General features: G+C 43.5%; 1 protein-coding gene across 3 annotated transcripts in view; it reads right to left on the reverse strand.

Annotated features, from left to right (window-relative positions):
• The window catches only part of SH3GL2 (SH3 domain containing GRB2 like 2, endophilin A1), a 90,203-nt gene that overhangs the window by 13,927 nt on the left and 51,742 nt on the right, over positions 1-24,534 (reverse strand). For 2 of the 3 annotated variants that reach the window (XM_082205115.1, XM_082205114.1), the window contains 3 exons: positions 10,539-10,607; positions 4,987-5,071; positions 4,469-4,541 (listed from right to left, as the gene is read on the reverse strand). In XM_082205115.1, the coding sequence (XP_082061241.1) occupies positions 4,469-4,541; positions 4,987-5,071; positions 10,539-10,564 (184 nt within the window). In that variant the 5' untranslated portion in view covers positions 10,565-10,607. The remainder of the gene's footprint in view (positions 1-4,468; positions 4,542-4,986; positions 5,072-10,538; positions 10,608-24,534) is intronic. The other variant, XM_082205113.1, reaches the window with a different exon arrangement.

Consider the following 24,534-nt stretch of genomic DNA (forward strand, 5'->3'; position numbering starts at 1 on the left):
TGATCTGGTGGAACGCTCTGTCACAAGAGACTAGGGCCCTGCAGGACTTGACATCTTTCGGCAGGGCCTGCAAGACAGAGCTGTTCCACCAGGCCTTTGGTCAAGGCACAGTCTGACCCCCTCCTTCAGTAATCCTCATAGAACTCTAGCCCAATGGTTGCCATTAATTTGACTCTGAATTGATTTTAGAATTGAATTGATTTTAGATTGTATTTCAATTAATTGACTGTGATTTTAAGTAAACTGTGTTACATTTACTGTTGTTAGCCGCTCTGAGCCCGGCTTCAGCTGGGGCGGGCGGGATATAAAGAAAATTTTATTATTTTATTATGATTATTATTATTATTATTTACAAAAGCACATGCATTTAGGGTTGATAAGAAGAGAGGAGGGGGCAGAAGAGAGAGGGGCGGTGGGGCGGTGAAGCTTATGTTCTTTTACTTAGTGCATGTGTGCGGTTTTTGTGCCAGCGTCACTTGGGTAGGTTCATCATCATCATCATCATTTTTTATTTGTATGCCACCTTTCCACAGTTAAAACAATGCTCAAGGCGGCTTACAATATGAAGAAGAAGAAGAGTTTGGATTTGATATCCCGCCTTTCACTCCCCTTCAGGAGTCTCAAAGCGGCTTACATTCTCCTTTCCCTTCCTCCCCCACAACAAACACTCTGTGAGGTGAGTGGAGCTGAGAGACTTCAGAGAAGTGTGACTGGCCCAAGGTCACCCAGCAGCTGCATGTGGAGGAGCGGAGACACGAACCCGGTTTCCCAGATTACGTGACTACCGCTCTTAACCACTACACCACACTGGCTCTCGATCATGAAAAGATTTACATGATCACAAACATAGCAAAGTAGTCATAAAAAAATAAAACACGTTAAGAACTACACAACCAAACTGAACAACTTCCACACAAAAATAAAGATACAAAGAATTAATATCAGTACAATGGTACCTCAGGTTAAGAATTTAATTCATTCTGGAGGTCCGTTCTTAACCTGAAACTGTTCTTAACCTGAGGTACCACTTTAGCTTATGGGGCCTCCCGCTGCCGCCGCACGATTTCTGTTCTCATCCTGAAGCAAAGTTCTTAACCCAAGGTACTATTTCTGGGTTAGCCAAGTCTGTAACCTGAAGCGTCTGTAACCTGAAGAGTCTGTAACCCAAGGTACCACTGTAATATCAGTTAATCTCAACAGCAAAAACTGATATCACAGAAAGGTTCTCTTTCTATGATTCTTCTGCCTACATTGGTGCCTTGGGTAGCAGGGAAGAGAGACAGCACTGTTTACTTCCTTCTTTCCTCTAAAGCTCTGTATCAAGTGAGCAGACTGCCTGCTTTCCCACCCCCAATGCCTGGCACTACAACTATCAGCACACTGGACAGCAGACAGTCATAATAAGCTTAACCCACTCACTCTTTCTACATGGTTCCAAGGAAGCTGTAGCTCAAGAGACTTTCTGAGTGCACAAAAGATCCTCATAGCACATCAGTAATGAGAGGAGCATGGATATGTGTTTCCCTGCCTTAAAATATATGCCAGCTGCAACCGGGAAAGATATGAAGCCACACTCACATGGACTGTAAAGGGACCTGGAGTAATTTATGCATGCACACAACTCCTCCGTTGTGGATGCATGACGCATACATTTTGTAGCTGGGTATCTGTCTCAGAGTACAAAACCTATCCTAGGAAGCAAACCTTATTATCTCGGTGACTCATCTATGAAAATGTGTTTTGGCTGTGGTGCCTCTGCAGCACAAATTGCTCACTAACACATAACGTATATATCGCAACCAAACCCACGAGATGGCAGGGGAAATCATCAGAATTCTGTTGCTCAAAGTGAGAAACAGAACACTATAATGATACCGGTGGAGTGCAGGATGCCAAGTAATGGTTTGTGCCATTGCACTCTGTTTGTTCCGCTGCAAATCCTTTCCGGGCTCACTAAATCTTTTCCAGTCCTCTTGAAACCTTGAACCCCGCGGGGAACAACAAAACAGTCAAACTGTTGCACAACCCCCTTGCAGTCTTCAGATGAAGGCTGGATTGGAAATGGTGTCTATTTTCATAAAGAAGTTTGTCCCAAACCAGACATTGCCCCTCCCCAGTGCCCCTGCCTCTTTCCGCAGGTGCTTAATCTGATTGGAACTCTGCACCATGAGAGATCCAGAATACACGAAGTTCCTATATGTGTACACTGTATGTGCCCAGGATCCCCTTTTCAGACACCCCACTGTCTGAAACTCAATGCATGTTGGTAACAACTGAAAAGAACCAACATCACTTGCGTAGCCAAGAAATATTTCAAAGTTTGATTTCCATCCATTCCATTTTTACCAAACGCTCAGGTATGGAACCAGATGTCAACACCTTGCAAATAAGCAATGTTTTAATTCAATACACATCAGAGTTCTGGGTCAATACCAGGATGTGAGGAGACTATGCTGCTTAAGATTTTCAACCTGCGGTTTGCCCTTTGAATCTAAAGTGTTTTCAACAGGACGTCAGAGCTTCTTGCCTCATTTAGCAGCTGGCACAATTCAAGAGCACTGACTGGAACAGAAGTGGGTGTATTCAGTAGCCTAGGGACACGGTGCAGTTAAGCTTCACCTGTAACCACAGCTATTACGCACAGAATGACTCTGCAGACTATAACTAGTGAGACCATACTTTCCCAGGCTTCTTCCACCATGAAGGACAAAAACCATTACCTATTTCTGAGAAGTATTTCCCATCTTCTGAATGCATGTGTACGAACACAGCGTACAATCCACAAACACACCAAGAAACCAGACTCGGCATTGTCTCCCTACCACATCTGCACATAGTGATAAACATGCAGTGAGAGATACAGGCAGACCAACAGCACACACAAGACCCCAGATTCCATCCCTGACGTTTTATCCATGGCTACTAGTCACAGTGGCTCTACCGATGCTGTCAGATGCATTATAGCTCCAAATGCCCATTTTCTGGGAATCGCAGGTGGGCAGAGTGCTGTTGAGCTCATGACCAGCTTGCAGGCATTTCGTCTGCCATTGTGGGAACAGGAGGATGGACTAGACTGGCCATTGGCCTGATCTTGCAGGCTCTTTTCTTTTATGGCATGATGAGAAGGTGGACAGGCATTGACAGTCAGAGTAATATTAATAATAAATAATACATTTTTATTTATACCCCGCCCTTTCCAGTTCAGAAAAATGGGCTCAGGGTGGCTAACAACAAATTTAAAACACTTACCGTATTTTTTGCTCTATAAGACGCACTTTCCCCCTCTTGCTCTTCTGGCTTCAGGGATAGCCACGCAAAGCCTCTTGAGCACAGCAGGAGTGCTCCTCCCTCTTCGCTCAAGAGGCTTTGCATTGCTTTCTTGTTTCTTGTTTTTCTCCTCTAAAAACTATGTGCGTCTTATGGTCGGGTGCGTCTTATAGAGCGAAAAATACGCTGATTGATAAAACAAAAAACAGCTTAGAATACAGTATAAAATGTAAAATCAATTTAGGAGAAAAACCATCCAATAAACATTAGATGATCACCAGGGCTAGCGAGATAAATTAGTCCTATTTGGGCCAGCGAGGAGAACAGGGGAGAATTAGCTGTGGGATCCCAGAGCGGGTAATCTTCATAAAAAGGGGAAGGGGAGGGAAGGAAGGGGAATAAAAGATCAGGCTAAGTTCAAATTGAAAGCCAGGCAGAATAGCTCTGTCTTACAGGCCCTGCAGAAGGAAGTTCAATCCTGCAGGGCCCTGGTCTCATGGGACAGAGCATTCCACCAGGCTGGAGCCATCACTGAGAAGGCCCTGGCCCTGGTGGAGTAGGCAATGGCTTGGTTCCTAACATCCACTCTCCTTATGGAACAGAATTTTGCTGAAATGGCAGGGCTCTACCACCTCCTCTGTAGCCCTCAAAATCCATTCCCAAGTCTTGGGGAACAGGAAGGCATTGGGCACAAGGCACTTAAGGAGGAAGAGAGAACTGACAAATACCAGGCTCCTCTTGTCCTAGCTGAAGCACCTTCCACTCATACAAGAGCACCTTAAGAACTAAGGCAAAGGGGGTTCAGGATGACAGTGTCTGGTGTCTTTTCTTTTCACTGTACAAAGGAGCCCTGAATGTTGAGATTCTGGTCAACATGTGGAAGTGAGACTTTGCTGAAAAGGGGAAAGCAGAACAGCCTTCTTTGTAGATTAGGATGTTCCTTGCGCTGATGTACATTCAAGAAGTATGGCAACAAAGGCTAGTGAATTCCTCACCTTAGATTCAGTGTCCATGCATCAGTAATGACAAAGCTCTTAAAACCATCTATATACGTCATACTTTGCACAGAGAATATCTCTCCTACACATCATTTCCTACTCTGCTGTCATTTTTTGATAAAAGCCCATCTGAAGCAGCACTGGAAAAAAGTGAGTGAACTTTTAATCAACATGCACTCTGATTCCCAAAGAAGGACAATTACCTGGGTTAGGTTGAAGGTATTCTGTTGTCCTGGCCATTATTTCCATCACAGCTCTGCTGGTGACATCCACTTTCTGCAATTAGAAGAAGAAGAAGATATAAAAGGGAGAGAGGAAACACCCAATGAGGATGGATAATCCAATACTTTTTGTTTTCTGTACTTATTTTTCCATCATTCTTCATTATATGTGGTAGATGACACAAATGTGCTAGTTGTGTCAATAGCAACTACACATTAACAGACCCAACACACTGCTGTTCTCCCCTAACATGTTACTGGGTATGTGGCAAAATCCTATGCCTGCCATGATAGAAAATCTATAATGCTGCAGACTCTGCCTCATGCAACAGCCTCCTTAATGAGCCAAGACAGGAACAGAAACCTTCAAGAGCCTATAGAAACCACTGGCTCTGATAGCCACTACAGACACCTGGCACAGGTGAGCCCGCTTCTAGATTTCACCTGGCCCCAGTTTCTGGGAGGGCGAGAGCTGCTACTCACTCATCCTCTGGCAGTACCTTGCTTTTTCTTGCAGAGAAGATCAAGGAAGTCACTCCCTGACTGTTTTCCTTCCTTGTTCTCTCTTTTGTTGACATCTCCTGCCTGCAGTTGGGAAGGAGAAGAGTAGGGAAAAGCAACCAATGTCAGATAGGACAAGAAAGGAAAACTGGGGAGCAATTGTCTACTTCCATCCTTAAAAATAAAAGCAAGGCACCTATTAGTTGGTTAGTGCAGTGTTTCCCAACCTTGGGCCTCCAGCTGTTTTTGAACTACAATTCCCATCATCCCTGACCACTGGTCTTGCTAGCTAGGGATGATGGGAGTTGTAGTCCAAAAGCAGCTGGAGGCCCAAGGTTGGGAAACACTGGGTTAGTGAGCAGCTGAAGCCCTTTACTCACCAAGACCACAAGGGGGATCTCCGACTTTGAGTGTCAGGCATCAAAGATGTCAAGACAGAGAGTCATCTACAGGCTCTGGGAGGCTTCTATGTATGTCATGCCTCATTGAGAGGTGAACATATGACTCAAGCCTTCCTTTCAGAGAAGCTAAGGCTCAATAAGCTATTACCAGTCTTCTGGGCTCTAGATATTCTCAATATTCTACTCTGGATATTCTACAGTGTATCTCCTAAAATGGAACCATTATGGTAAACAATGCTATAGCTGGGAAACTGAGTCACATTTTGAAGAAGGGGGAGAGTTCTGGAGATTATTCAGCCCCATTCACTGGTATTAAAACACTTGATAAGGTTCACTGTGAATACATTGAAGACATGTGGCACCTTGAGGTGAAGGCCAAAATGGCATCCCTTCCCCATTCCACAAATGGAAGCTCATCAGACATGCAGTGGAATCTTAATTGGAAGCACAAGCAATGAGACAGTGCCTCCACTGCACCCAATAGTAGGAGGCTGGCTTAGAGGCTGCAGAGCAGGCCGTGTGGAACACACAAAGATCTGTCTTTCAGCACCTCTGCCTAACTATTGCATGAGGTGGCCACATCACTCTGCAGAACGGTAGGACCGGCCATGCTCCCAAACCCAGCAGAACACGGCCAACTTTCAATAGCTTATGCAGAAACCTGAAAATAGTCCTCTTGCACTTGCTCAGCTACCATCCTTGACCAAATATCTACCCCATTCTTTTCACGTACATCTGCATTGTTATGCACACAACAGATACCTGCTTATATTGTTAATCTCCTTTCCATGCCCTCATTTCATTTGTTCACCCACCTGCTTTGTTGTTTATACGACAGTAAGCGCTTGAGGGCCGGGGAATAATTAAAGTTTATTATGTGTCATTACAATGCTTAGCACAGTGAAGTACTGGCCTAATTGAGGTCTCAGAGCAACATAAAATCAAAAGGCTGGAATAATAAAGGCAGTGAAGGAAGCCTAGGAAGTAGCAGATCTAATAAGACCAGGTCTGAAATGCAGATTCTTGAATGCAATGGCCTTTCCATTGATTTATTGCAATTATATCCTATCCTATCCTTCCTCCGCACAGCTCAGAGCGGTCTGCATGTGGTTCTGTGTCACCCATTTTATCCTTACAACAATTTGGCGAGGTGGGTTAGGCTGAGAGACAATAACTGATCCCTGGTTCATGGCTGAGTGGAGAATTGAATAAAGGTCTTCACAGTCTCATACTCTTAACCACATTGGCTCTACAAAGAATGAATGGGAGCAAGGAGGAAATTTTTGGCTTGCTGCATATTCTTGGCCACTTACCTGTTTCAATCAGGACAAGAACTGCGCTTAATTAAAGAAGTTCAACATTTTCAACATTACTATGAAGCTTCCCAATGGGGCCTTTCCTCCCAATTCAAGGAGCAATTTCCAACAGGAGCACAGCAGGGGTGGAAAGGGTTAAACTCCTCTTCCCTGCCTGCTGAAATTCTGTCAATTATCAGTCATTTGTCCCTCCCCACCTGAAGCTGCTATTTGCATTCTGAAAATGTGGGCCTGGAGTAACCGTTGCATTTAGGGTTTCCAGAGCCTCCTCTGTTCTTCTCTATCATACGTGCAAATCTGTTATGTAAAGGTAAAGGGACCCCTGACCATAGGTCCAGTCGTGGCCGACTCTGGGGTTGCAGCGCTCATCTTGCTTTATTGGCCGAGGGAGCCGGCGTACAGCTTCCGGGTCATGTGGCCAGCATGACTAAGCTGCTTCTGGAGAAACCGGAACAGCGCACGGAAATGCTTCCACCGCTCCACCTACCTTTCCCGGTCAACCCGGGAAAGGTAAAGGGACCCCTGACCATTAGGTCCAGGTGCAGATGACTCGGGTTGCAGTGCTCATCTCGCTTTACTGGCCAAAGGAGCTGGCATACAGCTTCCGGGTCATGTGGCCAGCATGACTAAGCCACTTCTGGCAAACCAGAACAGCGCACGGAAACGCCGTTTACCTTCCTGCCGGAGTGGTACCTATTTATCTACTTGCACTTTGATGTGCTTTCCAACTGCTAGATTGGCAGGAGCAGGGACCGAGCAATGGGAGCTCACCCTGTGGTGGGGATTTGAACCGCCGACCTTCTGATCAGCAAGCCCTAGGCTCTGTGGTTTAACCCACAGTGCCACCCGCATCCCTAATCTGTTATGTAGTTTTAAGGAAATAGGTATATATATATTTTTAACAAACTATTGAATATTTTCATTCTTTTTTAAAGTGGGACCTAGATGGGGAGATCCAGTATCACACCAAGGGACATGAAATTATCCCTCTTCCACCCCTCTCTCCGGAATATTTTCCTTGCCTTCTGTTCCAGAATTTCTTCACTGCTACTGTGATGCCACCCTCCCACAATGCTTTGAATGACTGGATGGGGCTAATGACAGGCCCTGGAAGCAGGTCTCCAAAATCACCACTGCAAGACACAGGCAAAACCTGCCTCCTAGTGATCATGAACGAGCAACCCTTTTATTAGGAACAGTTGGTGTCATTCTGCTAGAATATTGGGACAACCCACTGGTACAGCCAGCCCGAGTGCACCTGGCCTGCTTGTTCCTTTGCAGGAGGAAGCATTTATAGATGTCTCGCTGCCTTTGCCACTTCCTCCTCCCTTCCATGTTTCTGGCACAGGTGTTCATCAGAGCAAACACAGACCTAGTAATCTTCCTTCACTGCAGTGAACACTCAACAGCCCACCAATCATTAAAACGGCATGTAGATGTCCAAAGAAAATAGAACTAGCATATGCAAGGATCTAGCTTTCGTCTGGCTGCCCATCTTCCGCTTTTAGGTTACCATTCAATTCTCTGCCTTTATCCATTTTCCCTAATGAGTCATGGGCTTAAAGCACAAAGCAAAAGTAGATCAACACAAATTTCATTGGAAGGCAAAATAAGTGGACGTTGTTGAAGCTGCTGAAAATTGGGCTCCAATCCAAACGTTGTCTGTTCACATCAAAAGTAGCATCCAGCCCTTTCAACAGGGCTCAGATCAGCATCATGTTGTGGATGGGAATGTGTGCCAAGAAGCACATTTATATTGGCAACTGCAATGGGTATGAAAGAAAGACCAGAGGCCAAGTGAAATATTCAATCTCTCCTGCCAGACTGGGGCACTGGAGCTTTCTTTCTTAATCCTTTTATTCACCTGTGATATGGCGGCATATGACAAGATAAAAGTAATAGTATCTTCCAAATTCAGCGGTAAGAAGACACTGGGTGTCATTTGAATACCTGATTTCCTACACAGTGTGCCAATTGTTTTATCGTAACTAGCTCCAACATTTGATTAAAGCCATCAACGTCAATTAGTAGTAGGGTTTTAAAACCTCTATATATGTCCTATTCATTTCAATGGGACTTATCCTTAGGAAGGTACGAGATTGCCGCCTGAATTACTAGCAATGCAGTCCTATGCATGCCTGTTCTGAGGTTAAGTCCTTTTGAATTCAGTGGGGTTAAGTCCCAGCTTAAGAAGGTCTTGGTTTTCCTCCTTGCAATGGTTGAAATCCATACTCCACGATGCAGCTCACTGGACTAAGCACTTTCTCTCAGTCTGACCTCCCTCACGGGTTTGTTGTGAGGAGGTGGGGAAAACATGGGGGGGTGTATAAATGTTAATAACAAAAAAAATAATGAAGTCAACTATCATTCTGAAGTCAACTATCATTGGTTCCCAGTATGTTTCCAAGCACAATTCAAAGTGTTGGTGCTGACCTTTAAAGCACTAAACCGCCTCGGTCCAAGACCTGAAGGAGCGTCTCCACCCCCATCGTTCTGCCCGGACACTGAGGTCCAGTGCCAAGGGCCTTCTGGCAGTTCCCTCACTGCAAGAAGCAAAGCTACAGGGAACCAGGCAGAGGGCCTTCTCGGTAGTGGCGCCCACCCTGTGGAATGCCCTCCCACCAGATGTCAAAGAGATAAACAACTACCTGATATTTAGAAGACATCTGAAGGCAGCCCTGTTCTGGGTAGTTTTTAATGTGTGACATTTTAATGTATTTTTAATCTTTGTTGGAAGCTGCCCAGAGTGGCTGGGGAAACCCAGCCAGATGGGCAGGGTACAAATAATATATTATTATTATTAATTATTATTATTAAGCAGAGTTTGTTTCCAGATGACGCACGCACAAATCACAACAAGCACCATCTTAAAAGAGACACCCTCCCCCACTAAAATGGTGCCTGTCATTTGTGGCTTTGTAAAAGCTTGTTCTTAAACAAACTTTCCAAAAAATGAAATTTGCCCCTTGAAATCTGCTGCCTGTGCAATCAATTAATCAGAGGCACATTTTAAAAATAACATTCAGAAGGCTTTTAATCAATTGTTCCAAATGATCAATCAACTATACATTTTGGCCCTAATTGCAACGGTGCTTTAATAATTTTTTTTTCAAGTAAAACATGTCAGTGTCTGTGCATATGGTTTGGGCTACTTTAGATCTACAACCACAGGCCTGGCGATAAAGAGAGCTTCCTAAACATCACTTCAAACAGACATGAACTGGGATAAGCTTTGAATTGCAGCATTGCCATGCAAGCTTACTCTTCTGGTTCTTGTGTCAAGAGAATTCTTTGGATTCCTTTTATGGTGAAGCATAAACCAGATTTCCTTTCCTCTCTCCAAATGATTTTAATTTCTCCTTGCACATGCTCAAGTTCACACAATGTGTGTACAGGTTTGCAATGGCAGTTTGTCCTACTTGATGACTGCATTACTCCTTACTTGTAAAGAGAGCATCAAAACCACATGGTCTTGGTGGGCTGCTACCAAACACTCGTCTTGTAAGCAGTAGCCTGTCTAGCAGCATTTTTTGTTTTTTGTTAAGTAAGAACACTTGCCAGAAAAAGATGTCATGGGAAATCTCCAAATGTGTAAACGCTGCCCAGCCATACATGAAGAACCCTACATTAATTGAATTAGGATCCGCCCACCCGTTATTTTTATTTCTTGGTTGAAAATAGAGGCACATTTTTAAAATAACATTCAAAAGGTTTTTAATCAATTGTTCCAAATGATTAATCAACTGTACATTTTGGCCCTAATTGCAACAGTGCTTTAATATCAGGCATTGCTGAAATAATATGAAAGATGTAATAGCAGTCTTTCAGACTTACCCTTTCCATTTCCTTGAAATCCTCATCTAACTTGGTTCCTTCTGCTCCACCAACCTTCTCACTCACTTTCTGCAGACAAAGAAAAGCAAAACAAGATAAATCCAGGTGGAACTGATAAGCCAGAAGGAGCTCTGATATGAGACTTTAATTCCTAGCGTAGAATGCCTTTCCTTGAAGGAAGCAAGGATGGAGTGATTTTTAAAATTCTTATTAATTCCATTTATATGCCACCATTTATCAAAAGCGCCCAGGGTGGTGTACCACTTTAAAAACACATTACAGAACATGAGAGAAGCATAATAAAAAGCATACTGACAGCACAGCCTAATAATAAAGTAGTTATTATAACAGCAGTCCTCTCCCCCACACTTTCACAGGCCGTAGGTTATTTAATAGCCATAGGCCTCGGTAAAGAGGAATGTTTTTGCCTGGCACCTAAAGACATGTAATGATGGTGCCAGGCGAGCCTCTCTGGGGTGAGCATTCCACAATTGGAGAGCCACCATAGAAAAGGCCCCATTCTCTTGTTGCCACCCTCCAAACCTCTCTAGGAGGGAGTGACATAGAGAAGGGCTTCAGGTGACAAGTCAGTTCAGGTCCAGGTCAGTTCATATGAGGAGAGGCAATCCTTAAGGTATTGAGGTCCTGAGCCATGTAAGGCTTTATAAGTCCACACCAGCACTTTGAATTGCACCTGGAAACTAAGCCAGTACAGTTGTGCCAGGATTGGTGACGGTGATTGTTCTTAAGCATCATGATTTTGTTTGCAAGCCAGAAATACACTTTTGTCACCATCAGGCTTAATAATCAACAGAATCAGGATATCTTCCTGTAAAGGATTTATGCAAGGCAAGGAAAAAAGCACGAGACCATAGCTTTAGAGGTTTCAAAAGGCATTCTATGCATGAAATCCACACTCACAATGGATTTCAAGGAAGACTTCCAAAGCGGGCGATAGTGTATACTGGGCTTCTTTAGACAATCTAATTATATCACTTGATGACATGGAGCTGGACCAGAACAGCTCTAAAAGCAGAGCATCAAGGTGATCTGAATCTGACCATTTTAGCTGAAGACGTTGATGCTGAATTTTTCCCAAAAACAACAACCCCCACACACCTTAAAATGGTAAAATACTGAGTAATGATGGTCTAACTTAAGAGTTTATGGACATTTAGCAGATATCTGAGTCCCTCATCTTTCACTTCTGCTTAATTCTATCCTGGATGGAAGTGTTATTCCTGCTTCTTGGAAGCAATCCAGACACGTTGTTGCGCCCAAACCAGATAAGGACCCTCAATCAATGAACTTGTGCAGCCTGTTTATGTTGATAAATCATGATGTATAGATCTTTTTTGGCAGCAACGTTAAGTGAGAAAACCATTTTCTTGATAATGATGACTAACAAGATTTAATCAGTTCATTCTGAAATGCGTAAATAATTGTCTTTATGCCCATCCAGCAATTCAGTCAGGAGGGCACTGAATGTGGTCTATCATGGTGCCCCCAAACTAAATCCTAAATGCTTCTAATCCAATTAGACATCTTCAAGCTTTTGGGCTCCATGATCACTGCAGACGGTGACAGCAGTCACGAAATTAAAAGACGCCTGCTCCTTGGGAGAAAGGCAATGGCAAACCTAGACAGCATCTTAAAAAGCAGAGACATCACCTTGCCAACAAAGGTCCGTATTGTTAAAGCCATGGTTTTCCCAGTAGTGATGTGTGGAAGTGAGAGCTGGACCATAAAGAAGACTGATCGCCGAAGAATTGATGCTTTTGAATTATGGTGCTGGAGGAGACTCTTGAGAGTCCCATGGACTGCAAGAAGATCAAACCTATCCCTTCTGAAGGAAATCAGTCCTGAGTGCTCACTGGAAGGACAGATCGTGAAGCTGAGGCTCCAATACTTTGGCCACCTCATGAGAAGAGAAGACTCCCTGGAAAAGACCCTGATGTTGGGAAAGATGGAGGGCACAAGAAGAAGGGGACGACAGAGGACGAGATGGTTGGACAGTGTTCTCAAAGCTACCAGCATGAGTTTGACCAAACTGTGGGAGGTAGTGGAAGACAGGAGTGCCTGGCGTGCTCTGGTCCATGGGGTCACGAAGAGTCAGACACAAGTAAACGACTAAACAACAACAAAGCTTTTGAACAGTTTGAATGGAACTTCCTTCTAAGATTATTTTGGAGACTTTTTTTTTTTTAGCAGTTATTGCCCAGCTATATTCACCTCAAGTCTGCCTGCACAGGAGAATAAATCAAGGGTGTTCACTATCAGCTCTTCTTTCCAGAATAGTTATAGAAACATTTGCAGAATCAGGACGTACTACTCTGAAAGTGAGACATGTTACAGTCAATGGTAAATCTTGTTGGAGTTGGTCTGCTGCTTCCTTCAGTAATTTGAGAGATGCCCTGCCAGAAACATACTGAATTGGCTAGTGGCTTAGAGATTTATTTGCCAAGTCAGAAACATTTTGCCTAAGCATCTCTCTTAAAACACAGAGAGAGCAACAGGAATGATCAAACCTTAAATTGCAGCTAAAAATGTTTAGAACTGATTATTATGATTTGAAACAGTTTAAGAGGCAAAACTTTGACCCCCCCCCCAATAAAACAGGATATTCAAAATTGGAGACTGTTAAAACTTTTCTTGGTTAAGAAAGATTGCAGTGCTTAAAATGATGGCTATTCCCATGTTTTCTTTCCTGTTTCAAGTGCTACCGATTTAGTTTGCAGAATGCTTTGCACATGGAAACCGAAAGTCAAGGTTAAGAGCAGGATTTAGCATCATTATAATGTATCTCAGTCGAAACAACTATTTGCAATAGCTAGAAATGAAAAATTAATCCTGTGGGTGTCGATTCCAGCTACTTTCCCATGTAATCTATTCTTTTTGTCAATGTCTATTATTATTATCATCACCATCACTACTACTACTCAGCCTTGTTCCCTGACATGGACTCAGTGCAGGTTACAGATAAAATAATAACAGCTAAAAACGTAGAAAAAATGCAATGATTTAAAAAAATGATTCTATTAAATCTCTGCCTCCTCCTCCTCATCCCCCCCCTCAAAAACATATAAATAATTATAATAAAAACCAGCATGGCATCAGCCCTTTCACTGAAAGCAACCAGTTCTCCAAAGTCTGTTGGAATAAGAAGGTCTTCACCTGCCAGTGGAAGGACAGCAAGGAGGGAGCCAGTCTGGCTTCTCCAGGGAGAGAGTTCCAAAGTCTGGGAGCAGCTACCAAGAAGGCCCTGTCCTGCATCCCTACCAAGCGTATCTGTGAAGGTGGCAGGGTAAGAGAAGTGCCTCCCACAAAGATCTCAGAACCTGGGCAGGTTCATAAGGTCTTTCAGATAGCTTGGACCTAAACCTATAAAGGCCTTTATAAGTCATAACCAGCGCTTTGAATTGTGCCTGGAAACAGGCCTGAATGGAGATGGAGAGATCTCTGTTGTAGAAACGTCTGATTTTTGCCCAGTTCGCGTAAACCCTACTGTATAAAGGTAAGAGTTCCTCTATTGTTCCACCCACCTTTGTGGTCTTTCTGACCGCAAAAGGTTTTCCCATCCCTGTACCATCCCATATCCATATCCATATCCATACGCACCTGTCCATTCAGCATCATGTTTTTTCTCACTCTTGCAAATAGAAATAAATACAGAGAGAACAGTGTTAATCCTCTATGCTAATGGGTGACATTTGCCACGCAATTACCTAGAAGGAATACAAATAATTTCTTATTGCTTGGGCTTTATCTCTCATATTGAAATTGAAAAGCTAAATGAGACTACCGCCAGGTGACAAAAGCTCTGCTTGAAATCGGAGTGTGAGAAATTAAGACGCCGTGAGAATGGGTTATTACAGTCAGGGTTGGCTGGCTGGTGCTTGATGTTAAGCATAATAGTTGCATAAATATATGGCTTTATTAAGTGCCAATCCACATCTTCGCTTTTCTTTGTGACTGTGGCAAGACCTGTTGCAAAGAAGAAGGTGCTTTCCATTCCTTCAGCCCTGAAGAGCTGTCTTGCTAAGGGTGAGCAATATGTGGCAGATGGAAAGAATTCTGCAGTTCTAGATACCAGCACCAGTTTCCCTGGGATGAATTTAAGGCTGTTTGGATCTGGAGTGCCCCATGTCTGAATAAACATAAACCTCACGAAATAAATAAGAAAATAAAAAAATTGTCCAGTAACACCTTAGAGACCAACTAAGTTTGTTCTGAGCATAAGCTTTCGCGTTCATGAACACCTCTTCAGATACACTGAAACAGAAGTCACCAGACCATTATATATAGTGGGAGGGTGGGGTGGGGTTTTTCTCAGGAGGGTAGTTGGAGATGGGTAATTGACTCAATGGGCATAGGCGCCGACTCCATGGGGCCTGAGGGCGCCCGAGCCCCCTCAAAAATTTGTTTGGGGGGGCTCTGCCCCCCCAATAATCTCGGGCGCCCCTCCAGCAGAGCGCCGCCGCCGAGCATCAGCCTTTGTGGCCTTACCTGCCGCAGCGTCCGCTGCACCTTTGGACCTGTAGAAGCACCCGAGCACCAGAAACAGCGCGAGGAGCCCCATGGTGTCTGCCGCCTCTCCGCGCACGAGAGGATCCGCAGCGCGAGACAGGGGATCGCATGCACACGAACTAGGACACAGCACGAGCCGGGGGGGCGGGGGCGCAGTGCAAGCGGGCTCTACCCGGGGCAGCAAGCGCGGAGTGGCATCCCTGCTCCCCGGCGCGCCTCCCTCGCCCTGCAAGGCGCCGCGATGCCAAAACCCTCCGGCTGCGCAACAGGCGCTCACTTCCGGGGAGGGAGCCCTGCTCTCCCCGCCTCCCTGTTCCACGGGGCGGGCGGCCCCCGCCGAGGCGCCTTTTGGCGCAGAGACAACGACAAGCACCCCCCCGTCCCGCGGAGTTTGCTTGGCCAAGGGGCCAGGGCAGCCGTGCAGGTTGCAGCAACCCTCCTTCCCCAAAAGGGCAGCCCTCTTGCTTTGTTTGCATCTCTCGCCGCGCCTGGGAATGCCACCGCCTCACCCAAAATGTCAAATGCTTGGAAATTCAGCTCACCTTAAAAAAATTAAAAAGGATTGCCTGCTTCAAGAGCGTGGAGGGGAATAACTAACCCACAAGCAACTGGGGTGGGAAGGGGGAAATGCAGCCTTGCATTATGGAAAGAAAATCTTTAAAGAAAAAAATTAAAGAAAAAAAGTCTTTAAAGAAAAACTTTAAAACTCACTAATTTTCATCTAAAATTTAGAAAACTTCCCGGGGCAGGACCCCGGTATGGCCCCCCCCAATATTTTTTATAAGTCGGCGCCCCTGTCAATGGGTATGGTAAACCTGTTGATGACTGTTAACGACTGCAATTAGTCCTACAGGAAAAACAGTCGCCAACAGGTTTACCGTACCCATTGAGTCAATCACCCATCTCCTACAGTGGTACCTCGGGTTACAGACACTTCAGGTTACAGACTCCGCTAACCCAGAAATAATACCTCAGGTTAAGAACTTTGCTTCAGGATGAGAACAGAAATCATGCTCCAGTGGCACAGTAGCAGTGGGAGGCCCCATTAGCTAAAGTGGTACGTCAGATTAAGAACAGTTTCAGGTTAAGAATGGACCTCCAAAACAAATTAAGTTCTTAACCCGAGATACCACTGTACTACCCTCCTGAGAAAAACCCCACCCCACCCTCCCACTATATATAATGGTCTGGTGACTTCTGTTTCAGTGTATCTGAAGAGGTGTGCATGCACACGAAAGCTTATGCTCAGAGCAAACTTAGTTGGTCTCTAAGGTGCTACTGAACAATTTTTTAATTTATTTTGACTGTGTCAGGCCAACGCGGCTACCTACCTGAATCTATAAACCTCGCGGTCATTTGTAGTACTGCAGGAGGAAGAAAGGGCAGCTTCTTGTGGGCAGAACAGTGTAGAGCTTGTCTACCTAGGATCTTTGCATCCCAAGTGGCAGAAAAATAGCTGCCCAGCCCCACTGCAGTCCACTCCCAGCTGACCAGCATCTTGTTCCTTCTCTTTCCCATGCTAATCAAGAACAAACCAGGCAAGAATTGTAATGGTTGGCAATCTACTGAAGGGAGAATCAGAGGGCAGGGAGAGAGAAGAGTCCTGCAGTATCGTACAGGAGAATAACCTGAAAACTAAATGTTCTTTATTAAACTTGGAGCACAGCCAGAGTAACCAACGCTTGATCACATCAACCCTGAAGCAACATCCTTGACAACTTCAGTGGTTTATCATTTATTTACTTATTTTAAAACACAGTGTTGGTCTAAGTACCTCGGCAACTAAAGAGGAGACCGATGAAGGGAATGGCATTGCAAGGACTTTTAACACATGAAGGTGACCGTAACTAATCTATTGCTACTCCTATGACAAAAGAGGGGATCAAATATAACATGGCTTCAGTATCATCCTCTCACCCTAGTTAGAGTACCTGTCCCCAAAGAGCAGTTTAAGTGAACATTTTCATGCTTCTTCTTTTAATAATTCCAGGATAGTGCGTAATTGCAAGTTGCTTTTTAAAAATAAATACAGAAATCTGCCTTGTGTTTTGTAAAGATCTTAACTGCACATATTCTCTTTTGAATAATTCAGGGTTCTCACATTTATTTGCTGCCTTCTTTTTTGAAGCCATTTCAAATGCTGTTGTTTTTTTAAGTTGTCATTCTAGAATTTTTTGCCTGTGCACCTTGAATATGTAATTTTTAAATAATATTTATTAAATTTTCTCTTTTTTTAAGCACAATCAAAATGAAATTTTATCATCACATACATTTTTGTTCAATCAGAGCATCGACTCTCCCGACTCCCATTCCCCGGCTTCCATAAATACTAACATTCATCTTAGCATTTCTCTATTACCTTATTTGGCTTCTTTCTATGCTTATAAATCAACTCAAATATTTGTAAAGAGGTATCTAATCATAACATTACAAAATATTTTAAATCAATCCTGCAAATGTTTTCAAATGTTTACAATGTTCCTTCATATATTGTAATAATTTACTCCAGTCCTTTTCAAACAGTTCGTCACACTGCTTTCGGATTTTCCCTGTCAGCTTTGCCAATTCTGCATATTCAATCATATTGGTCTGCCATTCTTCCAACGTTGGAAGTTCCTGCTGCTGCCATTTCTGGGCTAAAAGTGTCCTCGCCGCAGTGGTAGCATACATAAATATATTTAAGTCCTTTTGGGGAATTTCATCTCCTATTATACCCGATAGAAAAGCCTCTGGTTTGTTTTTTTTAACTAAAAGTGTTTTTAAATAGCTTTTTCAATTCATTATATATCATATCCCAGTAGACTTTGATCTTAGTACAAGTCCACCACATGTGATAGAAATTCCCTTCCTTTTCCTTACATTTCCAGCAAACCTTATCTTGGGTCCTATACATTTTAGCAAGTTTGGTCGGTGTCAAATACCACCTATAGATCATCTTCATTAAATTTTCCTTAAGTGCCATACATGCAGTAAAATTAATAGTTTTTGTACATAATCTTTCCCACACTTCTAATTGAATACTATGACCAAAATCTTTAGCCCATTTAATCATAAACGTCTTAACTTCTTCATTTTTAGTATGCCGTTCTAACAATAGTTTGTACATTTTAATGCAGCAATAATATCTGCATACACCATGCAGGTACACCCGCAAAAAGAAAAACCAAAACAAGAAAGAAAACCAGGATGGACTATTGCTCCCAGTTACTGCAAGTGCCATGACATTTCCAAGACTGCTATAAAGTACAGTCATACCTCTTGTTACATTCGGTTCAGGTTACGTCTTTTCAGGTTGCGTCCTGTGGCGACCCGGAAGTACTGGAAAGGGTTACTTCTGGGTTTCACAGCTCGCGCATGCGCAGATGCTCAAAATGACGCCACGCGCATGCGCAGAAGCAGCGAATTGTGACCCACACACACACAGACACGCAAATGTAGGTTGCGTTCTGCTCATGTTGCGAACAGGGCTCTGGAATGGAACCCATTTGCAACCAGAGGTACCACTGTAACGTAGGAAACAGGCCCCCGCACAATAAGTCTTACTTGAGTACCCCACCACCACCAGTAACTAAAGAAATGGAAAACTTCTTATCTGCTCTAGATCTGGAGGAGCTTGTGATTTTCCTCCACCACAGCCAGCACAGATCCACACCAAACATGTAAAGCAGTTCCAACGCACATTTAAAAGACATCACTTTCCCCAAAGAATCGTGGGAACTGTAGTTTTACTCTCACAGAACTACCCTCACAGAGCTGCTCTGGAGGGCAGGATTCAGACCAATGGCTTGAAGTGACAAGAAAAGAGATTCTGACTAAACTTCACTTCAGGAAGAACTTTCTGACAGTAAGAGACAGTGGAACGGTCTCCCTTGGGAAGTTGTGGACTCTTCCTTCCTTGGCCATCTGCCAGGGATGCTTTTGTTGAGATTCCTGCATTGCCAGGGTTCGACTAGATGACCCTCAAGGTCCCTTCTAACTCTACAGTTCTGTGATTCTATCATTATCAGCATTCTTGGCAAACTACAGCTCCCAGGATTCTGAGGAAGTCATGTTTTAAACTGTGCCTTAGATGTGCTTCAAAGATGTGGTATAGATCTACCCATACCCTCACACATTAAGTTTCTCTGGTTCAGGACCCTCTGAAGTTAACGCTGGCCCCAAGGAATTCGAGGTTTGTCTCAATGGACCCCCAGCAATAAAGAACATCCATTGTTTAACTTGTGAAGGTTTCCACTTTTAAACCACGTAGAGGGCAAGTCTGATAAAGCAGCACGTAGGAAGGGAACTTTTGGTCTTCGAGATGTTGCCAAATTACAACTCTAACCATCACTGGCCAGTGGTCATGCTTCTGGGCTGATGTAATTCAGCAACATCAGGAAGACCCAAGGTACCTAACTGTGTCCCCAACTCCATACTTCTGTTAGAAGCTGGTAAATGCCCAATTTCAACTAAAGCATGGTGGGCTGCCCTAAAACATTGGCTCAGGATTTCAGTATTTGATCTAGGGAAGGGTTTGTACCAACACCTGACCAATGAGGAGTTTGTCAGCAAATGGCAGAAAACCATGGCTAGAAAAGCCACCTCTGTTGGTCTGTCATCCCCCCAACTTTATTACCTGGGTTATGAAGGCGCCTTAAAGACATTAAAGCAAAGATTATGGGATGATACATACAGTGACTTGCGATCTCGATCACACGCAGTCTGTAGTCCGCTTTGCAGTAGGAGTCAATATGGGTATGTCTTTAAGTTAACACCTTACATTAAAAACCTGATAGTACCAAATTATCGAAGGTTATTCACCAAAGCCAGACAACACATCTTTCCTTCTGCAGAGTTGGATGGCAGGCTGAGAGGAGTTCCCTACCAGGACAGACTTTGCTCGTGTGCTCAAGACATCAATTCTATAAAACATATTTTGCTGCACTGTGCGAAATATGAGCAAGCCAGGGCTGAACTGATATTACCCTTGCTGGTACCTTTCCCGGGGAAATCAGAGGCTCACTATGTCAGGTTCCTATTGGAAGACCGGACAAACGCTAGAACATTAGCAGTGGCAAAGTTTTTATCAGTGGTTGCAAGAACCAATGATCCCTATCTTTAAGTCTGAACAAAATGCTTGTTTAACCTGGAGGTAGGCTGTCTGAATTGTGCATTGCTTTGTAACGATTTGTTGGGTCTCTGGACCGTAATAAAGATAGATAGATAGATAGATAGATAGATAGATAGATAAATAGATAGATAGATAGATGATAGATAGATAGATAGATAGATAGATGATAGATAGATAGATAGATAGATAGATAGATAGATAGATAGATCTGGAAGACCCATGTTCCCCTTGTTTCTAATTAGCATTTGATTTCAGTTTATCTGGTGGCGATTTCTTTAAAAAAACAAACTTTTAACATAAGATTCCTTCTAGCCTTGCTCAGCAGTTTAAGGCTGCACGATCTAGTACATTCCTGTGACTCAGGCAGCACAGAACAAGAGCAAAGGATTTGAGCCATAGCCGGTACCTAGTTTGGCAGCAACGGCCCTGCTGCATATTCTTCCAGCCCATCGCTGCAGAGCCTCTGCTGCAGTGCTATTGCATTCCACCTAAAAGCTACACATCCACCGGGGACCAAAAGGCAACGTCTGCGTGGGAGGACAGAAAGAGCAGCGGCGTGAAAGTCCCTCACGATACAGCAGATCTGCCTTGCACAAGGTCAGCAACGCCGCAGGACAAATGATGTCAGCCGGGGACACACGGCACATCCTAAAAGTAAATCAATGTTGCTAATTTCAGGGGGAAGAGATTTGCATAGCGTAGCATAATGCCAAGTCAGCAACAGTTCAAGTGATAACGCAGAAAGGGAACATTCGGAATAACAAGGCTGCTTCGTTTTCATTATGGAAGTATTTGTTTTATGCAGACCTTAGGAGCAGCTTTTGTTTTTGTGCCCCCCCCCCACCACACTGCCAAATTTCTGCTCAGAAAGCCGGCTTTAGCTTCCTGATCATCCGGCTGACAAGTTATCACTTGCTCTCACCAGCTGGTAGCAGATATCCTGATAGCTAAACTCTCTGGGTATGAACTGCTGTGGAGGCTGGTCAAGTCATCTTAGGTGGTAAAGCTAACAGAGAATTATGAGCAGTTTCTCAGCCTGTGTCTCCACCTATATTTCAGGGCTACAAGGCTTGGTGAGATCATTCTGAACACGCAGAACTTTCTTGTTGCTGCTGTTGCAATTTAGGTAGGTGAAGGTTTCTACATACAGTGGTACCTCAGGTTACAGACACTTCAGGTTACAGATTCCACTAACCCAGAAATAGTACCTTGGGTTAAGAACTTTGCTTCAGGATGAGAACAGAAATTGTGCAGCGGCGGCACAGCGGCAGTGGGAGGCCCCATTAGCTAAAGTTGTGCTTCAGATTAAGAACAGTTTCAGGTTAAGAACGGACCTCCGGAACAAATTAAGTTCTTAACCAGAGGTTTCATTGTACAGGCTTCCAGGGGAAGGAGGAAAAGCAGACACAGTCACTTCTGAAGTTTCAAACGTTGCCACGCTCTCTGCTTTGATGTGACACTGATGGCTACAAAAATGCACATTCAGTGGTACCTCGAGTTAAGTACTTAATTCGTTCCGGAGGTCCATACTTAACCTGAAACCGTTTTTAACCTGAAGCACCACTTTAGCTAATGGGGCCTCCTGCTGCCACCGTGTCGCCGGAGCCCGATTTCTGTTCTTATCCTGAAGCAAAATTCTTAACCTGAAGCACTATTTCTGGCTTAGTGGAGTGTGTAACCTGAAGCGTATGTAACCTGAAGCGTACGTAACCTGAAGCGTATGTAACCCGAGGTACCACTGTATTTAGTCAAGCAATCACAGTAATACATGTGTGGCTTCAATGTAACACCTTTGAGGAAAGGCAGTTGTCTTTTTCTGAATAACTGAGATCTACCACCTGCATTTAGGCTGCATACACATCATGAATTTAAGCATCATTATCCCCCCCCCCGCCCCGAATCTTGGGAATGGTAGTTTGTTAAGGGTGCTAGAAATTGTAGTTCTGTGATGAGCTGGATTCCTGGGAAGGAGGAAAATGCTTTAAATGCATGGAGTGTACACAGTCTTACTATTTAAAAAGGAGGCTGTGTTTTATTTTGAAACAGGCACATAAAATTAGGTTGTGCATTATCTCCAAGCATCTTCAGGGAGAGAGCATGTCTAGGAAATACAATAGATTAAATGCTCAAGGGCAGAACTGAACAGGAGAGCACTTGAAGCCATTGCAGATTGCATAAGGTGTTCAAGAATAGCTTGTTTGTTTGTTTGTTTGTTTGTTTGTTTGTTTTAGTTAGTAGTTGCAGTCAACTATTCTATCCTGGTAGGTAGTTGGAGAATCCTTTAGCATTTACCTTAATATAGAGATACTCATTTTTTTCATTCCTAGTATATTTAAAGCTACTGCAAAAGCCCAGTCCTAGGATCCTAGCCTTCACATCTTTAAGGTAAATGACAGATTTTATTCCAGTCTTAAAGTCCATTGTCAGATCCTAGGTAGCTGCAGAATCAACACACATGGACCATTTATAAGCAGCAAATATGCAGGATCCCCTCTCCACCGCCCCCAATACTGTGATGTGCCTTTGTTGTATTGCTGGAGAAATCGCTATCATGAACTTCTCACTAATATGAATAATTCCAGCACAGTACAGTAGTCTAAACAAAGTTTGGTTTGTCTCTATCAAAGGCAGCCGAGAAGATTCAAAGTTACAACAGTTAACGCAAGGAGACAGGCAGATGGAATAAATACATTTTTATTCATTTATCTTCCCGTTTAATGCTATTTATTTGCACACACAAAAACCCAATCAATCAACAAACCACGGGAAGCCAATAAACACCTTCCTTCAAATATCCCTAAGCTATCAGAATTATGCCGAGCACACACAGCATTCCAGCTTCGCCTTGAATCATGAGTCATTCCATCTCCATGTGCATAATGCTGGGCGGTTTTATTTTTTGTTTTCGTAATGTGACATCTCAGCCTATCCAGAAGGATTGCTGACAAACCAGTACACTACTCATCGTGAGTAGAAAAGATGCATCGTGCTCTGGCCAAAATTTATTTGCTAGCGAAATGCCTATCATTATGACAGGCAGGTCATGTTCACTGATTTCAATGGGTCTACTCTAAATAAAACCTAGCTCAATACCATATATCATCATCGGGGGGGGGACAACCCCAATATATAGGCACAATGTAGGAGAAAGTTTGTGCAAATTAACATCATATTCTCTAAGTGATATTATCGCTGTGATTTTGGTTTATCCCATTTTCTTGATGAATGTTGCTATGTTCTTAACCAGATACAGTGGTGCCCCGCAAGACGAATGCCTCGGAAGATGGAAAACTCGCTAGATGAAAGAGTTTTCCGTTTTGGAGGTGCTTCGCAAAACGAATTTCCTATGGGCTTGCTTCGCAAGACGACAATGTCTTGCGAGTTCTTCTGGTTTTTTCCCCTCCCCCCCTTTTTCTAAGCTGCTAAGTCGCTTATCAGCTGAGCCGATCAGCAGATAAGCCGCTAATAGCCGCTAATAGCGCTAATAGCGCTAATCCGCTAATCCGTCAATGGGCTTGCTTCGCAAGACAAAAAAACCGCTAGACGAAGAGAATCACAGAACGGATTCTTGTCGTCTTGCGAGGCACCACTGTACTAACGATGTTCTGAGCAGCCAATTTCACAAGTATGTCCTGTTCCAAAGTCACTGATTAGACCTGATTAGAGAAGCCCAAACTAGGGAAGCTCATGCTATTAGCTCCTGAAATTGGTCTGGGAATATTTTAGAGCCTTTCTTCAAATATTTAAAATTGTAAACCACCCTGGATACCTTGGGAGGAAGGTAATATATAGATGTAATATATAAAGACATAAAAATGGAGCTTGTCATCCTATGGCCCTCCTATAATTCCCATCAGTCTCAGCCAGCATGGCCAATGGTCAGGAATGGTGGGAGTTATAGTTCAGCCCCATGTGGAGTTCCACAGCTTGGCTACAACTGGGTTAAAAACCAATAAGCCGCAACTGAAAGAGATCCCACATGAATTTCTTGAGTCACAATCTGTGTTCTCTTTATCTGCAATTCTCAGCTGCAGTTCTGAAATTTCGTGTTTATCTGACATAGACGGAAACTAAATACTGTTTGCTAATATCAACAAATCAGCATCTTTATTTTATTCCTATTATAAAGGAATAAAACTCTACTGAGCCGAGGAGTTAGATAACTCTTTGCAGAACTGCTTCTGTGATTGAGAATTTTTTTCATGACCACATTTGGGAGATCCTTTAAATTGCAAGATAGATTAAAACTAGTTTGCATCCCACAGTTCATTTAATTTTCTTCTAATACTAACTCTGTGTGATGCTTCTTTCCTAATAAGCCACAGCTCTACAAATTAAAGGTTTCATTTTTCTTGAGCA

This window comes from Podarcis vaucheri, assembly GCF_965113315.1.
Source record: "Podarcis vaucheri genome assembly, chromosome: 17".
NCBI lineage: Eukaryota > Metazoa > Chordata > Lepidosauria > Squamata > Lacertidae > Podarcis > Podarcis vaucheri.